The sequence below is a fragment of the Anguilla anguilla genome, chromosome 9, assembly GCF_013347855.1.
Source record: "Anguilla anguilla isolate fAngAng1 chromosome 9, fAngAng1.pri, whole genome shotgun sequence".
Lineage (NCBI taxonomy): Eukaryota > Metazoa > Chordata > Actinopteri > Anguilliformes > Anguillidae > Anguilla > Anguilla anguilla.
The window spans coordinates 32,161,805-32,182,067 of NC_049209.1; the positions used below are offsets into that span (position 1 = coordinate 32,161,805).

Consider the following 20,263-nt stretch of genomic DNA (forward strand, 5'->3'; position numbering starts at 1 on the left):
ATGTCTGTGCAAGTGGGTTAAGGGCAATGTGTGCCTGTAAGTGTTTGTTTGTGTTTTTGCATATATGAGAAAATATAGTTTTTGTGTGTGAGTGAAAGAGTGCTTGCATACAGCAGATTTTGACTTGGATTTAACACCTTGTTGTTTTCCTTACTTTGCAGTGTGTTTTGTACTTGTGGTCGCTGAAAATGCTGTATCCAAGGTCTCTATTTCTGCTTCGGGGAAACCATGAGTGCAGACATCTGACAGAGTATTTCACTTTCAAACAAGAATGTAAGTACCGTACCCCCACCACCAGGGCAACTGCTCCGTGTGTCACTGTTTTTCCAGGCTGTTCTGACAGCTTCCCCACACTGATCCCACAGGGTTCCCACAGCATTCACACAGCATTCTCACAGTGTTCTTGCAGCAGTCTCACACTGTTCCAACAGCACCCTCACATAATTTCTACAATGTTCTCCCAACATTCCCACAATGTTTCAAATGGGGTTTTCACAGAGCTCTCTGCACTGGACAGACAGGTCCCTCTGACTTACCCCCATCCACTGGGGCAGTGCTGTGTTTCTAGTTGAGCACTCCTCCTTTTCTCTTTCCTCTCTCTCTCTCTCTCTCTGCCTCTTTCTCACTCACTTCTGTCCTCATCCCTCCTTTCCTTTCTTATAATCTTTACTCTTGTACTCCTTACACTCAGTCGCTCGACATGTTGGTCCTTTATTTTCCCTCTCTCTCTTTCTATCTCGCTCCCTGTTTGCCCCTCTCGCATCTTTCCCTCTCTCTCCTATATTTTCCACTGGTTTTGAGGCCACACGGTAGTTACTCACACACACACACACACACACAAGGTGATTAACTGGAAATTGATTACTGTATTAAAGACTGGTTATGAGCTCAGTATTTCAGCAGTAGGAAAGGGAGAGAGACGCAGAGAGAGAAAGAGAGAAAGGGAGAGAGAGAGAGAGGAGGTTGCTGATTATAGCAGTGTTATTCCACTGAAGTAACTTTATGCCTCTAAGCAGAAAGCCTTCCCCTATACTTCCGGCTGCAAAATATACAGTATCGCCTAATAATCTTATCAGCAGGGAACTGGGCTGTCGACTTCATGTTTCCTTGAGTTTCTGGAATCTGTCATTCATGCGCCCTGCAGGCATTTGACAGTCTATTAATGTTGGAGTGTGAGTTTTCATTGTATTTTTTGCTGCGACCACGGTACAAAATGTTTGAATCCGGATTTGGCATAAACATAATGAAATTACATGTTTATGTGCTGAAATTAAATCCATTTCAAAACTTTATTGTCGATTGCCGTCAAAAACATGACAATAGGGGTCAGGCTGTGCACAGACTTTTGGGGGGAAGGGGGGGGGGGGTATATGCTCAAAATAGATGTAAGAATTTACCTGTGGTTAAAAACAATAGCTGGAGCCAAAAGGGCACATTTGCTGTCTCTGGGCAGGGGGCATGTGCTTCAGCATTTGTCAGTGTCAGTCTGTGCACATGACATGCTTGGGGTGATATTATGCCAAAAAAGTCATAAGATTTCGTAGAAGAGTTTCCAACATTGCAATCTGCACTTTGTGTAAGCATGATTGAAGTATGTGGTTAAACTGCAGCATAGAAGTCACTTAAATGACCCCTGACCAGTAGTCTCTATTAAAGCCTTTCATTGTAGGTCTAATTTTGCCTCTGCGTGTGGTGGTGCTCTGAATAAAATAAGAGTAATGAGTTTCTCCATTATGCGTGTTATGAAACAACATCCCATCTGTAATACGTACACCCTCTTAGTATACAGAGGGAATATCTTAGGTACCCACAGCAAGTGTGAATAGTCTAACCGACACAGCAGGTTGTTTTAAACATTTAACTTTTTTTTCTTACTTGTTGTGGGTCAGGTAATAAGGCTAGATTTGTATAATTCCAAATTGGGTTATTTGTTTTCCACTCTACATTCATAGAGTGCCATTATGACTGTCCCGTTTAGGATATTCAGGTCCCAGCTATTTCCGTGGGATCAACCTTAGTCTCTCATATCTTTATTGTAAAACAGTTTATGTAGTGTTAATGTATGTATCATTTTCATGGTCTCACTGTCAAATATAACTGAATTTGTTTCAAAGCTAGACATATTTGAGCAGGATTGGACTGCTTTAATTCATCATCAATCATCATTTGCAGGTCTTTCCAGTGTTTTTGTCATTCAGTGGTGCAGCAAAATAGCATGTGCCTCAGCATGTGAGATAATAGAGGATCAAATCTCTGCTTGGCCTGATTTCAGAGCCAGTAGAAGGAAAGGATATTGTCTGAATTTCCAAAAATCCATCCACTGAAACCCGCACCTGCAGCACCTAACATGATTTGATTTTTTTACAAGCTGTGAGTCTTGTATAAACACTGGCACAATGTTGGGTCTGCAGTGTGCTCTGTGACTCTCATATTCAGCCTTCAAGTGACAAAGAATCAGTGCTAGTAGATAACATCACCATGTCAAACTTTCATTTGCAACTTTAATGTGTTACAATACACAATGTCTGAAAGACTTCCACATTTAACCTTCGTATGACTCAAAACCACAGGGAAGACAATCAGATTCTCAAAGTGACAAATTCTGCAAGGTCACAGCATTGTCACTACCATGTAAAAACTTACATTTTCCACCTTCGTGTAATCGCATATCAAAATTAAGATAGCCATCCATATATCTGTGCAAGAGTAATGCAACCAAATATGCCTATGGGACTAGTTCATCTGATAAATGGAAGGCAAGAATGCTTAATTAGTTTTATTGTGTCTCAGACAAATCTATGTAGTTTCCAAATATAAACACATCAAGTTATAAATGCTTTAATTCCTCATACCTGACCAATGTATTGATGTGTTCATGGTTCTGTTACAAAAGAGAAAAAGACACTGTGTGGAAAGTATTTTTTATTTTTAAAATGGGATGTCCTCTGCTCCATGTTGTGCAGCTTGTGTCTCTGTAGCACAGAGCTGATTTTTTTCTGGCTGGTTCCACTGACGCGGAGTCAAAAATAGCATCTAAGGAAAGATAATAGAAACCCACTGATTAAAAAGTAGTCCCAAGGCTTGTCAAAATCACACTGGATTTGGCGGCACTGCTTTCAGAAGTACTCCTGAATTAAGGGACAAGCTAAATTTGGAGTGAGGAGGCGTGCAGAAAAAAAAAAATAATAATGTCATTTCATAAGTTTGCGAACTAACTGAATCAGGCACCCTCCGATTTGAACGTAGTCATAGTTACGGCTGGTGCAGAAACAGAGGAAGAAAGACGGAGTACGGGCTCGAACGTGTGGGACTTGACTCATGCAGTTCTCAGTTTGCCGGCAGTGTGATTTTATGGCTTTAAAGGTCTGCCATTTTTAAAACTCTTTTAAATCAGAAGTTTGCAAGTTGGGTTTCCGGCTGGGTGTGTGAGAGGATGCCGTACAAAAGCCGCCCGTTGGACAACGGCTGTTTTATTTCCCATTTGACCCCGGAGCCAAATATAGAACAAAACGAAGGAAAAGGAGCAGGAAACGAGGCTGATTGAGAGTAATGGTCCCATTCGCTGCTTTCAGGACTGGGCAGGACACCGCGGGCTTTGCCTTAATGATTGGCACGATGCAGGCGACTGTAATGCCTGGGCTGATTACCTGATGAATCAACATCAGCTGTGCGTGTCTGTAGTTGAATCCGGTGCTCTCCGTGGTGCTGAAGGCCTTGTAGGGATCGGATGACAGAGAGAAGCTCGTAGGCAGTCCTGGCTGCTCCTTCCCCACATAACCTGCATTGCGCACGTATTTTTGGAGTGTGACCATAATGGGTATGGTCACTCTCTTAGATATTTGTAGCCCCACGTCTTTTCACCCCTCTTCCCCCATTGGTGGAAAGGTCTTTGCCAGTCAGTCGGGAAAACAATTTCATTGCTGGTTTTTCACAGTTATCCAAAGACTCAACTTTACAGACTGCACCTCAATGTTTTTATCCAATTAAAAAATAGCCCTTTTCTTTCTTTATCTTCCTTAGGTCTTGAAGCCTACACTTTGATGGTGGCACTAGTTCTTGTAGCGTTTGCTTACCATGTGAAATTAGCTGAAGGTGCCTACCAAATGACTGAATTGTAAATAGTGAATTGAATGGCAAAAAATAGAAATCCTCCAGAGCTAGCACAGTTCTGACCTCTTGGTAATGTAATAGCTGCTCCTATCACAGCATTTCCAAGGCTCGCATTGTCTGAAAGCCAGTGACCCACATAATAAGCAAACCCATTTGTGGTGACTCACACCTTATTAATATGTTTGCCTGGCACACTGTGTGTTTGGACGTGGAATGCAGTGTGTTAAAATGATGGCCTTTGAATTTGCCCGTGTGCACAGTTTAGTTTGATAAAAGTGAGTGGTTGTGGGAGGGGTCTACTTATACCCACCCATTGGTACCCCCTTGATCCAGAGGATACTAAGCCAGTGTGGCCTTTTGGAAACGAAATGATCACAGTGACAGACAGGCTTGATAAAAAAATGAGTCATAGCCAACTACAGTCACAGATGTTGAATTGTGAGGGTGAGGACTGTGTGTGCATGTGTGTGTGTGTGTGTGTATATGTGCGTGTGTGTGTGTGTGTGTGTGTGTGTGTATGTGTGTGTGTGTGTGTGTGTGTGTGTGTGTATGTGTGCAGGTGCGTGTGCGTGTGTGTGTGTGTGTATGTGTGCAGGTGCATGCATGTGCATATGTGTGTGTGTGTGTGTGTGTGTGTGTGTATGTGTGCAGGTGCATGCATGTGCATATGTGTGTGTGTGTGTGTGTGTGCATGTGTGTGTGCGTGTGTGTGGGGGTGCGTGTGTGTTTGTGTGTGTGTGTGTGTGTGTGTGTGCGCTTACTGCTTGTGTGCGTTTGTGGGGTCTGCCTCTCCTTCAAACATGGAATCATATTCCAGTGTCAGGATAGGCCTTCCAGTTGAGTGATGATGAAAGCTCCTTGTGCGTGCATGCTCCATATATCATGTGGGCTTGCTGGGGGAATTCTGTATGACTGTATGTGTATACAGGGGGAAGTTTATCACACTGTGCGGTTTTATTGAGTGCATTATATATTACTCTGTGGGTATATTGATTGAAGAATATGGTGACTGAAAGGAGTGAAATCAGTGCTAGGTACAGGATATGCCCCGCCAACCTGTTACTGTGTACGCCACCCAAATTGTGTTAGCGGGATTATGGGACATATGGACATTTTAGTTGTGTGAGTGTTTTTTAAAATTTTTTATTTCACTTTCAGAATTAATTTCTCCTTTGATGTCAATCTTTTGTTGCTGCACCCACTCAGGTAAAATCAAGTATTCAGAGCAGGTGTATGACGCCTGTATGGACGCGTTTGATTGTCTTCCCCTGGCCGCCCTCATGAATCAGCAGTTCCTGTGCGTTCACGGTGGCCTCTCACCAGAAATACACAACCTAGACGACATTAAAAAGGTAGGAGCCGCAGTATGCTTGCAGCATGCGAAGATAATGTTTATGAGCCACGTCTGACCTGCGTGTGTGTGTATGTGTGTGTGCTTGTGTGCATGTGGCTCTGTGTGTGCAGGAAAACTTCTGTTCTTTTGCATCTATTGTGTGTCTGTATTTTCAGGTAGTGTTAATGGCTGCATGCTCCTTATGTATTTAAATCAGTAAAACAATTCATACATATTGACGTATCTGTATTTAGGTCAGGACTGCCCAAACCCTGTTTCTGGAGATCTGCCTTCTTGTAGGTTTTCACTCTAACAACCCTAACAAAGTACACCTCATTCAACAGTTACAGATCTCTTTGAGCTGCTAATTAGTAGAGTCACGTGTGCCAAACTAGAGTTGAAATGAAAACCTACAGGGCAGTAGATCTCCCGGAACAGGGCTGGGCAGTCCTGATTTAGGTAATTGATTTTGCAGGGAGGTTATGAGAAATCAGCATAAAAAGAAAGCTAGAAGCTGAGTCATGACAACATTTTTAATATTTAAAGGAGCAAAAGCACCATGAATAAATTCCTTGCAGTATCTCTTTAAAACCACATGTCGGTTGAAGCCTAGAGGTTGTTTGTATACCTGTAATAAGTACCCAACTGCATCTGGATAAAAGATGTGACTAAATTTCACTAATGACTCTCGCCAGTGTTGTTCTGTGGAGTGTGTTGTTCTGTTATTGTGACGCTTTGCACGGTCCCCAGTTGGACAGGTTCAAGGAACCGCCTGCTTTCGGACCGATGTGTGACCTGCTGTGGTCAGACCCTTTGGAGGACTTTGGAAATGAGAAAACCCAGGAATTCTTTAGCCACAACACAGTCAGGGGCTGCTCCTACTTCTACAGGTGAGGGCAACTTTACTCTGCACCTTTTCCTCCAAAACACCTGCTCCTCCCAAAATTTGAGCTTGCTCCTACCCACTTCCCCCAAAACTGTATACCTATTCCTGTCCTATTCTCTTCCCAATCTGTGTGCCTGTCCTCATGCCACTCCTCTCACCCTATACTCCTCCCAAACTCTGCTCCTGCTCCTACCCATGCTCCTCCGAAACTCTGCACCTCCTCTGACCCTATACTGCTCCCAAACTCTGCTCCTACTCCTACCCATGCTCCTCCCAAACTCTGCACCTCCTCTGACCCTATACTCCTCCCAAACTCAGCACTTCCATTGACCCCATACTTACCTAAAACTCAGCACCTCCTCCGACCCCATACCCCTCCCAAACTCAGCACCTCCTCCGACCCCACGCTGCTCCTGAACTCTGCATGTAGTGGTAGTGAATGAAAGTGAAGTGAGGGCAGATTGACTGTATATGAGTACAGTACTCCATCTGTCAGATGAGAAGTGTTCAGGAAGTGGTTTGAGTGAGGAATGGTGTTTTGAGCAGGGTACTGGGTGGATGTTCTGTTGAGTGTGGGGACTCGGCGTGGTGTGTAGAGTGGGAAGATATTGGTGTGGCATGTTGAGTGGGTATGTTGGTGTGGTGTGTTGAGCGGAGACATGTTGGGCTGGGGTGTTGAGTAGAGGACGTTGTTTAGGCCTTGCTGTGAGCAGTGCTGCTCAGGAAGGGTGTTCCAGCATGTTTAATATTCATCGTGATGCCCGGCGAGAGTTACACTCTGCTGTTCCTGTGCGTTTTTGTTTGTTTCAGAGCTGTAGAGCTTTTGAGATCACATCACACGCTACATTACTTCCTGTGTGAGCTGCGCTTTCCAGCGCACTGCTCCACAGGAACTCTCTTCCTGAAACGCTCCGTGAGCCAGATCTGTCAGAGCTGCAGCTTTCTTCCTGTGAAAAGGGAACACACACACACACACACACACATGCATACACATACCCTCACATGCATACACACACACACACATGCATACATACACACACACACACACACGCACACATATGCATGCACACATACACACACACATGCATACATGCACACACACACACACACACACACACACACGCACACATATGCACACACACATACACACACACATGCATACACATACCATCACATGCATACACACACACACATGCATGCTTACACACAGAAACATACACACACGCTCACACGCATATACACACATACTCATATACAGTCCTCACATGCACAGAGGTCACACATGCACATGCATGGTTAGCGCTGCACGTGTTCATAGGTTTTCTAACCTTTATTTATACAGGATAGGTTGACTGAGCACACATGCTATTATACAGCAACGCCCTGTTAACACCACAGCCCCCCCCCCCTCGTAATTTCTTACAGAGCCACAGAATTGTCATTGCAACATTGAAAAAACAATACTTAAATTTTCTCTCTACATGTACTCTCATATCAATTTAAAATAGTCATACTGTTTGTGTTACCATGATCTAATTAAAAATGACCCCTGTTTGCTTCAGAATGAGTTCCTAAACCAGGAACCTCTTGTTCTCTGAATTGTCGGTCACATTTAAGGCCGGTAGACTGCAGAGTTTAAGGATACTGCGGCTAACTGCTGTGTGTCTCTGTGTATGCTATTGTGTGCCCAATGTTGAGAGGTGTTTCAAAGGTATAACAGTGATGAATGAAGAAAAAAAGCTTTCTTCAGTATTTTGAAAACCCATTTCATATGAGCATTGTACACGAAAAAAAAAAAAATGTTGAAGTTTATATTTTTTGTTGCTTGTATCACCCGGCGTACTTGAATATAAACGAAAGATGAGATGAAGGTGAGGAAGACCATTACACCCTATTAAGTCTCAAAGAACAGTTCCCAGCTGCTGCTTTCAGTATGCAGATAAGTTCCAAGCATGCTAATGCTAACAAGCTAATGCTAATGTAGAAGGTGTCTACGGATGGATATATGGCTGAGAAATGAGCAAAGAGAGATGGACAAAAGTGGGTGAGATTTAGAGAGGGGAGCTGCACAGGAGGAGACGGGGTGAAGAGAGTGATTTTGGAGATATGGATTGACCGAGGAGGTGTGGGAAGGCGGAGGTGGAGAAATAACAGATTTTGCTCTCTGCGCTTGAACCGGGGTGTAAAAAAAATGTGCTCTCCTCTGCAAACTGTGAAATATCATATCGCCCAAGCAGTGGCCAGCATCAGCTCAACGCGGAGAGCTATCCCACAATCCCGAGGGGCTCTGTAATGTGTTGTTTCCATGACAACCGGCTACTCCTGCCTAAATTGGAGCAAGAGTGATGGTGAGAGGAAGAGTTACAGTAGAAGGGACGGAGGGAGGGAGAGATACAGATACTGTATAGAGAGCACAGAAGAAGGAACAAAATGCTTTGCCAGTTTGGATATTTTGTGATGGACGGAAACTAGACCAGTTGAGCCAGTTAAATTATCATGGACGTTTTTCCTCTCTGCACACCTTTACTTCGTGAGGGAGGCTGTTGCAAAGTTGTTACTGAAAGTGTGAAGGCACAGGAGTAATAGAGTGCTGCACTGTACTGTGTTGTGTGCAAGTGCTGTACTGTGCTGCATTGTGTAACAGCAAGAGTGCTATGTATCGTGTAACAATAAGAGTACTGTGCTGCATTGTGTAACAGCAAGAGTGCTATGTATCGTGTAACAATAAGAGTACTGTGCTGCATTGTGTAACAGCAAGAGTGCTATGTATCGTGTAACAATAAGAGTACTGTGCTGCATTGTGTAACAGCAAGAGTGCTATGTATCGTGTAACAATAAGAGTACTGTGCTGTGCTGTGTTGTGTAACAGCTAGAGTGCTATGTATCGTGTAACAATAAGAGTACTGTGCTGTGTTGTGTAACAGTAAGAGTGCTATGTATCGTGTAACAATAAGAGTACTGTGCTGTGCTGTGTTGTGTAACAGCAAGAGTGCTATGTATCGTGTAACAATAAGAGTACTGTGCTGCATTGTGTAACAGCAAGAGTGCTATGTATCGTGTAACAATAAGAGTACTGTGCTGTGTTGTGTAACAGTAAGAGTGCTATGTATCGTGTAACAATAAGAGTACTGTGCTGCATTGTGTAACAGCAAGAGTGCTATGTATCGTGTAACAATAAGAGTACTGTGCTGTGTTGTGTAACAGCAAGAGTGCTATGTATCGCATAGCAATAAGAGTACTGTGCTGTGCTGTGTTGTGTAACAGCTAGAGTGCTGTGTATCGTGTAACGATTAGAGTACTGTGCTGTGTGTTGTGTAACATTGGAAGTTGTGTGTCGTGTTACAATAAGTGCTACATTGTGTGACAGTAAAACCACAGTATGGTGTTTTCTAACAGTGAGAGAATTTTATTATATTTTGTAACACTAGGAGTGATGTCTTGGGTGACAGTAAGAAAGCTGTGTCGTGCTAAACCAGCAGAGATGTGTTTTATAACAGTAAGAGCACTGTGTTGTGTAATAGTAAGTGGTGTGTTGTCTTATGTAATGTAAGAGTGTTGTGTAAGGTAAGAATGCTTTGTTGTGTAACAGTACAGGTACTCTATTGTTGAACAGTAGCAGCGCTGTGTCGTGTAGCAGTAAGGCCTCTCTGTTGCATAGGGTTCTAGGTTGTGTGACTCCACCATGTATGTGCTCAGCACATGCTGTGTAATGTGCATGTAATATGTAGCCTGTGCTTTTCCTCTCTCTCGTTCTTTCCTGGTTCCAATGTGTCTTCATAATAAAGAAAGGCAATAACTGACAAAAAAAAATAAAAAATTATGATCATTTACAATGATAACTGTTGTGGGAATAACATCATAACTCTCTCACCTGCTCTGAGACACTATTGTTCTCCCTGTTCCTCTCAACCTCACATTAAAATGTGCTTTATTGGCATGACCATAAAAATAATAGTAATACAAATACTCTGTCTCTCTCTATCCATCTATCCCCTTTTCTCTCTCTCTCTCTCTCTCTCTCTCTCACTCTCTCTCTCTCTCTCCCTCCCTCTCTATCTCCCTCTCTCTCTCTGTCTCTCTCTCTCTCCCTCTGATGCAGCTACCCTGCCGTGTGTGAGTTCCTACAGAATAATAACTTATTATCAGTCATCCGAGCACACGAAGCACAAGATGCCGGGTAGGTTCCCGCCAAACCCCCACTGTCAGTCCTGTTACGCCTCCTGGTGCTGTTCCTCTGTAACATTAATATTTATCAGCATACTCTTACCATCTCGCTGTAACATTAGTATTTAACAGCATCCTTTTCTCCCTGTAACATTAGTATTTATCTGCACACCTTGTGGTGTTGCTGTAATTCCCCTGGGTAAGAGAGATGAGGGGCTTGTGGGTATTTGTGCTGAGCACAGTACTGTAGCTGTCTGTACAAGAAAGGACAGGCAGTCCAGATACCCCAGTGCATTGTGGTCACTCTTCTTCTCTCAATATTCCTCTTCCTCTCCATCCCACTCTGTCTCTTAGTTACAGGATGTATCGGAAGAGCCAAACCACCGGCTTTCCCTCTTTAATAACCATCTTCTCGGCACCAAACTACCTTGATGTTTACAATAATAAAGGTCAGTCTATACTTGTGTGTGTGTGTGTGTGTGTGTGTGTGAGAGTTGATATATGTCTTTTCATTCATCCTGCTGAATTATTATTGTTAATATTTGACAGCTGCTCCATAGCAGTTTGCAAGATCTATAAACCCATCAGACACGGAACAGCCAAAACACTGATTATCAAGAAGGAAACATTGTTAAAACATAACCTCAAAACAGCAATTATTTTAGAATATACTACTCCCCAGTCCTGTTACACCTACATCATAATAATGTGCACATAAAGCTGAAAATGTAGGTTATTAGGATGTAGGTTACACCTCGATCATGATAATGTGCACATAAAATTGAATAAAGTTGCCTCTTATATTTGTATTCATATAGTGCACATCAGGCCATAAAAGCAAACTTGTCTTATCGCATAAAAATATTGTGAAGCAATAATCTGAAAAAGCCAAATTATACATTGTGTTGTATTATATCACACTGAAAATGTGGTGTGTTGACATACTGAGCGCTTGATATTTGGTAGGACCAAGTCGCTACAATTAAGCAGAATTGTTTGGGTCTGTCTTCTGTAGGTATTTTCCTATTTTAGTGGTTTTATTTTATGGAAGCTTAAATTCAAACTGCTCTTCAACTGAGGGCCGCATTCCAAACCAGCACTTCAGGGGTTAATAATGTTCATTCAGTCATCTGGCTCATTCACTCTTTCATCTTCAATTAGTCATCTGTTCTGTACCGGCCTGCTCGTTCACTCTGGGCAGCGCTCTTGTCAGCAGTTTTATAACCTCTTATATCATCCAATATCAATGAACACTGAAAAGATAGCAGGCTGGTGTCCAGTGATTTTTTTATTTTTAAGAGCAAAGTGAAAACCTTTTCAAAGAGAGGATTTTTGTTTAAAAAAAAAAGAAAATTGCGGTGTTTGGAAATTTCCCAGTGTGTGTGTGTCTGTGTGTGCATATTATTGTATGATCGTGTGTGTATACATACACATTTTTTTGGTATGTGTATGATTGTGTGTGTGGGTGTATGTTTGTGCGCATGTGCGCAGATGTGAGTGAGCATTTGAGTGTGTGTGAGATATTTCGTGCACTGGGTGAGATGCACTGTGGGATACATGGAGAGAGCGTAGGAGGTTCTTACAGCTTGGCTTTTGCATCTTCATGGAACAGGGTCAGCTGCTGTAGCATTCAAGGGTGCCCCCTAATGGACAGATCGTTGCATTGTACAAGTGCAAGAAGTCAAAACCTCAGTTAACAATAGCAGTGTGCCTTAGCATAATGCCTTCATTGTTGGATGACTCATTGTGCTCTACAATATAGAGGAGCCCAGAATTTGCCAAACACCTTGTCACAATGTTAATTAGTTTAACGTGCAGCTTAATATCACTGTACAAGGCATCAGTGTGCTAATCTGCAAATTGTTAAAGTCCTTCAGTTCCAGCTCCGGTATTTTTATTAAGTCAATTAACTTTCATTTTGAACTGCACAAAAGCAGTAACTGACGTTTGCATGAATTTTCACAAGTGGAAATGTAGCCATCAGCACACTGACTTGAAGTGATCACATCAAATTGTTTTTGGGCAGTATATTTGATTGATTTGAATAAGTCAAAGGTTGACGACTCATTGTAGTCCCACACACCTATTTCAAGAGGACTTACTCTCCCATCACTGCTCTAGATCTCCATACCCATTACAGTTTAAATCTCACATGGCTATACAAAGCCAGGGTGTTCATTATCATGAGCCGCAATGGCAGAACCAATTAACTTATGACAACAGGCCTTTTGCACCACCTACCCAGAGTGAATTAGTCAGTCACAATTGTCAGTTATTTGTGTCCTTGGCTGACTTACAGTACTCACCTAGACTTGTTTTTTTTAACACCATTTACATGCCAGGTATTTACGCAACAAGATATTTACTGACATACAGCACCTTACTCGAGGGTACAGCAGCGAAATCACAGCTAGGATTTGAATTCTCCGGTTACAGTAGTATTTTCCTAGCTCACTGTGCTGTACACGTCACTCATTGACATGCATGCTGCACATTAGCGTGCATGCTATGCATTAGCGAATACACGTTGTACGTTAACATGAGTGTTGTGTGTTAGCGGCTGTAGATGTGTTAGCGTAGTAAACCCTCAACCCCAATGCTTCTCACAGCTGCAGTCCTCAAGTATGAGAATAATGTGATGAACATCCGGCAGTTCAACTGCTCCCCCCACCCCTACTGGCTCCCCAACTTCATGGACGTCTTCACCTGGTCCCTGCCTTTCGTCGGAGAGAAAGGTACGACCGTGACACCTTCACTTTCTCGAGCATGACGCCTCAATAACGTCCATTAAAGGCCTGCTTTGACCTCATCTCTACATTTTATTTGTATAGCACGGTTCATAATACTCAAAGCTATTTACAGAAAGGTGAATACAAAATAACATCAAAAAGTATATTTACTGTACATTTACACAACTAGTATAAAGAAAATTAAAGCATTGCAATAACAGAGTTAAAGCTAGTAGACAGAGATTAAAAACAGTGTCTGGATACTTGTTGCTATGAGTCATGAGATTTAAGAAGATTATGAAAGCACAGCTGAAAAGATATGGGCTTCAATGGGGGTGGCACTGTAGTGCAATGGTGGCAAGGGGACTGGGAGTGAAATTCAGAAGTTGTAGGTTTGATTCTGTGGCATGGCGCTACCATTGTACTTTACTGGAAATGTTCATTGTACAATGATATAACACAAGAGCTGTAGATGTTGTTCTGAATAAGAGTGCCTCAATACATAAAGCAATATAATTGGGTTTAAGTGCAAATTTGGAGGAAAACCCTTTTTAATTCAATTGTACAAGAATAGTGATTGTAATTGAAACAATCAGCAATAATTAAATGGAGGCTTTCTGAAATTGATTCCTAAATTTAATCTTGACTTTTCCATAAAACATGGAAACCTCATCCCCTCCTGGCTGTGCAAATTAGCTTTTGTTTTACTGATGTATTTAATTACTGAAGGACAGAGCTTGAGGCTGTCAATAAATCCACACACTGTAATCTTCTACTGAAGTGCAGAAATTAATCACCAATTAGTTAATAAGCAATTTGCCGTAATTACGTAAAAAGATTAGCATTTTGTGTACACAACTGAACGGACGAATGCCAGCTCGTGCTGGCTGAGGGAAGATATGTTTTCATTGGCAGTTCTATGTTGTATCACGCTTTGTCCGCTGTATCTTACAATTCACAATCTTTGACCTCTCTCCAGTTACAGAGATGCTGGTCAACGTCTTGAGCATTTGCTCCGACGATGAGCTCATGAACGACGGCGAGGAGATCTTTGACGGTGAGACATTTCCCTTTTCATACTGGGAACGGAAATTTGCACACGTCTCTGGGTTCGCGGTTCATGCGCGCTCCTAGGCCTGGCCCCTGTCTCTGATTGGCTGCTCTGTGCCTCTGTCCAGCCAATGCAGCGGCAGCTCGGAAGGAGGTGATCAGGAACAAGATCCGGGCGATTGGGAAGATGGCAAAGATGTTTTCAGTGCTGAGGTGAGAATGTGCTGGGCTCTCCCACTGTGCACAGAATCCTCAGGGTCAGATTACAGCCTTTCCTGATGTGTCCTCCTGAAGCCTGGCAGTTCCCTTATGAGGTGTCATAGTCATCAATTGTTATGGCAGCTTTCTAGCAGGGCTTCTCATTCAAGTAGGGTTTGCGATGCTGTGAACTGGACTACTGCCTGTGAAGGTACCTGTGTGTGTGTGTGTGTGTGTGTGTGTGTGTATGCATGTGTGGAGGTGTGTTTGCCTACATTCGTGCAAACCTATGTGTGCGTGTGTGTGCGTGTGTCTGAATGCGTATGTGTGTGCGTCTATGTCCGCATATATGTGTGTGAGTGTCCGCGTGTTTGTCTACATCCATGCAAACCCGTGTGTGCATGTGTGTGTGTGATTGTGTGTATGTGTGTGTATCTATGTGTGTGAGTGTGTGTGTGTGCACGTGTGTATGTATATGTGTGTGTTTGTATGTGTGTCTGTGTGTGTGTTTGTGTGTGTGTGAGTGTGCGCTTGTTTGTCCACATCCATGCAAACCCGTGCGTGTGTGTGTGTGTGTGTGCTGGTTGTGCGCGTGTGGGTGACGTGTGCATGCTGGTGTTACACAGTTACTCACTCCTGCCCTGTCTCGCCCCTCAGGGAGGAGAGCGAGAGCGTGCTGACACTGAAGGGCCTGACGCCCACTGGCATGCTGCCCAGCGGGGCGCTCTCAGGGGGCAAGAAGACGCTGGAGAACGGTGGGCACCCCTCCGTGCCTCCCCCTGTCCCTCTCTCTCCCTCTCACTATCTCTCACTCTCTGTCCCTCTCTCTCCCTCTCACTATCTCTCACTCTCTGTCCCTCTCTCTCCCGCTCTCTCTCTCTCACTCTCTGTCCCTCTCTCTCCCTCTCACTATCTCTCACTCTCTGTCCCTCTCTCTCCCTCTCACTATCTCTCGCTCTCTGTCCCTCTCTCTCCCTCTCACTATCTCTCGCTCTCTGTCCCTCTCTCCCTCTCACTATCTCTCACTCTCTGTCCCTCTCTCTCCCTCTCTGTCCCTCTCTCTCTATCCTTGTCTCTGTCTCTCCCACTCTCTATCTGTCTCTCCCTCTGTCTATCTCTCCCACTCTCTATCCTTATCTGTCTCTGTCTGTCTCTCCCTCTCTCTGTCCATCCCTCCCCCTCTCTCCTTCTCTCTCTCTGCCCAGAAATGTGTTCCTCAGATCAGTCTTTCATTTGTAGGCATGGTGTTGTGCCATAGGATTGTGAAAAGTCTCTTTATCTCTCTCTTCTTCCTCCACAGCCACCATCCAAGCTATAGAAGCCATAGAGACGGAGCCTGAAGACGGAGATGGTGAGCTTCCCTTTTTTCTCGTTTTGAGTGGACCCCTTTCACCAAAACAGGGTTTCAGGGGTGCCTCATGGAGATGTGGCAGACTCACCATTAACCAAATAAAAGAGGAGTAAATGTTGTTGGCAAGTCCACATCTTCAGTAGGAGGCACTTTGTAGGATAGCATGTGGTAGCGTGCTAATGAAAATCTGGCCAAATCAGCAAACGATGGTTGCCTCCTTGATCGTTGTGACCCTGTTATGTTTTCACAGTTGGTCCTGGCATTCACGGTTTTGTTTGACTCACCTTTGGGGAAATTAAACTTGAAACATCCTTTAAAGATACACATTTTAATTTGTTTGCAGGCATGAGTTTAAACAAACTTAATTCCTGGCATTCTCTGCTTTGTGTATATTGTGAGTAATGATGGAGAATACAAAACAAATCAAATACTGAGTCACAAAATGTAAGTTTTAATGTTGTAAAGTCCGATCCTAGGAAGGACACTTTTCTCTGTCCTTGAGCGAGATACTAAGCCATTTTAGCAAAGGTTCAGTGGTATAATTTTAAAATATGAGCCAGTGGCTTAATCCCTGCAAGAATGTGTCTAGGGGGACAACAGTGGGGGGTGTGCAGATTTTGATTCTCAATGAATCAGGTTTGAGTCGTTACCTTAATGTTGACCTTGACTGGGTCTGACATCAATAAATAGTCACTGTTATTTCTTTATTTCACTATACTGTATGCTTTTCTGAGAATGTGTTTATTCTTCAAATTTAGGGCACACGGAACTTATATATGTGTTTGAGCCCCTAAAATGTATAATGTAGGTTGGTATCTTTCGGTACTAAACTAAACGTGCTTTTCCTGTCTTTGCTCCCGGTCCGTGGGGAACAGCGGTGCGGGGATTCGCGCAGCACAAGATCACCAGCTTCGAGGAGGCCAAGGGCCTGGACCGCATCAACGAGCGCATGCCCCCCCGCCGGGACACCGTCAACAACGTGGGACACTCCATGGGCAAAATGAACGTGTCGGAGCCCAACGGGACGGACGATAACCGCAATATACAGTGAACCCCGCTGCCCCCACCCCCCCACCCCCCAAAACCCAACCCACCGCCCCCCCTTCCCACAGCCAGCGGTCAACCGTCCTCTGCTACCGCCAACACTACCTGCTCGTGTGTCACAACGCGGCTAAACCGTACACCAGTCCTCTCTGCTCTTCAAAGAAAAACCGAAAAATTACTCTCATTATCTGCAACGACAAGAACATCTTCATCGACAGAAACGAACAAACTCTCGCTTGAATAATCTTTTTAAAGTAGGGAAAGCCGGTCTCCTTGTACAGGACACGGGACAGAAAGGTCGCTTTCGGTGTTTTTGACGGGGACGTTTCGCTCGTGGGGGAACTCGCTCTCTGACGGCGAAGCCCTCGTGTTCTGTCGAGAGGGGGAAAGGATGGCAGAGTGAAGAAAGGGGAGGGGCGGGGTGGGAACAGGGGCATGAAGAGGACAGGAAGTGCTCCCCTCCCACCCCCCCGGACTGCGTCAGCTGCTTCCTGTTCCCGTCCTCCCTCAGTCAGATGGGGGTTTTGCAGGTTATAGATGGTTCTCTCACAAATTCTCTCACTTAATCATGACATATTGGAGAGGGGAGTTTCGACAGTATTTGCTCCATATATATTACAATTTTAATTAACGATTCAATTCATAATATCTTATACAAAAATGATCTTGCTATTAAACATGTTTTGCTACTAGTATCAATAAATAAAAATGACAAAAACGGTATCTTATTTATAAAAGAAGGACATTTAAATATGCGTAAAATGTACGACTATTTGCAATGCAATCCTACCTGAGAAATTTTCTTTTTCTTTTTTTAATTTTGTTTTTGTAAAATGCCATGAACCCAGGGGTGAGGCTTTGAGTGCTAAGCTGTGCACTCTACAGCGAAGCCATTGGCGGCCATGTTGCTCCGAGTTCATACTGCGGTCTTAGTTCTGATTCAGCCTTGCCACCACATATTTAACTGTTTCTCACTTGCCTGTAATCAAAAAGAAAAAAAAAAACACACACGGTATGTGTTGCTAAAGGAGTTTACCAGTTCAGTAAAAAGGTAACCAAACTGAAGACAATAACTTGTACAGCATCTAAAGAAGGCATCAGTGCATGCGGTTAAGTTCCTTACTGATATGTGAAATTATATTTGTGCTGTGTTTCAATATAGTAGGTCTGAATTATTTCCCTCTTTAAATTAAATTTGTAAGGTTCTATATTGTTTTTTTATATGATTTTTTAAAAAAAGATTCATATTTTTCATTTATTTTTTCATGATTTTTTTCATCATTATTTTCTTATTTTTTTCCATTTAATTGCATTTCATTTTAAGTTATGTTATTGCTGTACAGCCACTGAAGCTCTTTCTAAGGTGTGAAACCTTGTGTTGTTTTTCTTCTGTTCTTCTTTCATTGTACAGAAATTGTTCAGTAGTGTGAATGAACTTGTCATTCAGACTGCCAAAGCATGATCGCATGGTGTAATGAAATGTAAACAATCGGACCTGGGCCGCGTGTCTCACTTTTAAAGGGGAAAACTATATTCGAATTATAATTATTGATGATATTCTTATTCTTATAATTAAGCTTTTTAATTTAAATTTTTTGTTTATTTTATTTTTTCCCTTAACTGTTATCTGATCCTTGTTTGGTCTCGCCGTGTTTACGTTGAAAAAGGAATTTCAATTTGTGGCATTTTTCTGGTATGTTTCCTCTGGAAGGGCATTTTGGCATTCTTCTTCCCAAACAGCACACACACACACTGTAAGCATGACTTTTGGGACCAATCACTTTTTTACTCTTGAATAAAATATGCATGAGCCATGGACGTCTCTAAAGCTCTTTCCTACCTCTGCAGCCGCAAACACACATTCATGCTCGTGCGCGCAGGCATACGCACATACACACACACACACACGCACACACGCACACACAAACACGCTTGTGATTCATTCACATTACACGTGAACATATATTTTAGTTGCATGGAACTGAAAACAACTGGTGGTGTTGGTCTTTGTTTGGGTTGGTGGTTCTATATTGGTGGCTTAAAAGACTGACTGTGGAGTCAGCAAAAATCGACAATGTTTCATCTCAATCAATCAAGTAACTCCATTACTAACAGAAGTTCATCAAGCGGGAAAAAAACATTGAATAGATTATTATTTAACAGGGTGTTGCCTGTGTTCCCCTTTTCTCTCTCTTTGGAATCAGCTACAGGATCTCTCCAGTCTCCACACGTCTCGTGACATACTCACCTGTGAGCTAATTGGCCACAATGTAGGCCCCGCAATTTCTATTCTACGAGAGAGCAAAGGCAAATGGATGAGAGGCTTATCTCTCAGTGATGGCCTCCGGTAGCTTGTGAAATTATACGACCTTTGATGCAAAGCGAATGATCATGTTTGACTGTGTAAAGCTGCAGTTCCACGTCACACCAGTTTACTTCCTTTTGTCTCTGTCTTCATCTTCTTTCACAGTCTCACCACCTGTTTCATATTATTCTTGAATAACCGCCGTAAAACAAAGTACATTTTTGATGCTAAGTGATGGTGGCAATGTTACTTCCCTGAAATAACGACAAGGAAACGTGTTCTTTTAGTGATGACCCCAGGGCACGGGGAGTTATTTATATGCTAATGCCAAGACATGAGTTCATTATTGACGACTAACATACACCTATAGGGATATGGCAAGCTCTGATGAAGTTATGTGACATAACTATAGCATAGCAGCCATTTTGTAAAGTAAGCAGGAGCAACACCTAAGAGGGAGCACACTGGAAACCATGTCATCATTATGCGAATATGACTCACCAGGACTTTCCCCAAGTAAAAAGCTGTACGTCAGTCGGTGTGGGAGGTATCTCCTTTGGGATAACTGAAGGAGGTTCACAGCCCTGTGAGCAAATCACGCCCCTGCAGTCAAACCCCTTTTTGCCCACCAATAATAATCTCTCAATTATTTGGTGCGAGGGGGAGGAACATTTCAGGGCATAGCCGGCTGTGTCTTTCCTTGGGGCTGCACGTTGAATGAGATCAGGAGGAAAGGGGTTTTTGCATTTCGCACGCTGCCCCACTTCCCGATAATGCAGAATATTTCATGCACACAGAAAGCATATCCGATTGAGAGATTACATAATTATGTACACTTCTCGGTTAAATACAGTTAATCAAATGTAATGGAAACCAAAATCTGCATTTTCAAAAAACACTAGAGAACCACTTTACAGGGCAAATAAATATGGTGATGAAATTCAACACCATAATGCCGGTGCTGGGATTTCAAGCTAAAACATTTTGATTTCTGATGCTCTATAAAAGCTGGGTTCCCAGATCACCCTTAACTGATTTACTCCTCAGTCATGCTGCAAAGCTGGGGGCGTTTATGGATTCTACATAGCGGAGG

General features: G+C 43.1%; 1 protein-coding gene across 2 annotated transcripts in view; it reads left to right on the top strand.

Moving 5' to 3' along the window:
* LOC118236744 (serine/threonine-protein phosphatase 2B catalytic subunit alpha isoform-like) overlaps positions 1–18,681 on the top strand; it is a 43,354-nt gene extending 24,673 nt beyond the window's left edge. For both annotated transcript variants that reach the window (XM_035435345.1, XM_035435346.1), the window contains exons 4-14: positions 162–273; positions 5,317–5,462; positions 6,194–6,333; positions 10,429–10,506; positions 10,848–10,942; positions 13,103–13,228; positions 14,202–14,279; positions 14,401–14,485; positions 15,128–15,225; positions 15,771–15,821; positions 16,697–18,681. In XM_035435345.1, the coding sequence (XP_035291236.1) occupies positions 162–273; positions 5,317–5,462; positions 6,194–6,333; positions 10,429–10,506; positions 10,848–10,942; positions 13,103–13,228; positions 14,202–14,279; positions 14,401–14,485; positions 15,128–15,225; positions 15,771–15,821; positions 16,697–16,872 (1,185 nt within the window). In that variant the 3' untranslated portion in view covers positions 16,873–18,681. The remainder of the gene's footprint in view (positions 1–161; positions 274–5,316; positions 5,463–6,193; positions 6,334–10,428; positions 10,507–10,847; positions 10,943–13,102; positions 13,229–14,201; positions 14,280–14,400; positions 14,486–15,127; positions 15,226–15,770; positions 15,822–16,696) is intronic.
* Positions 18,682–20,263: the final 1,582 nt, after the last annotated feature.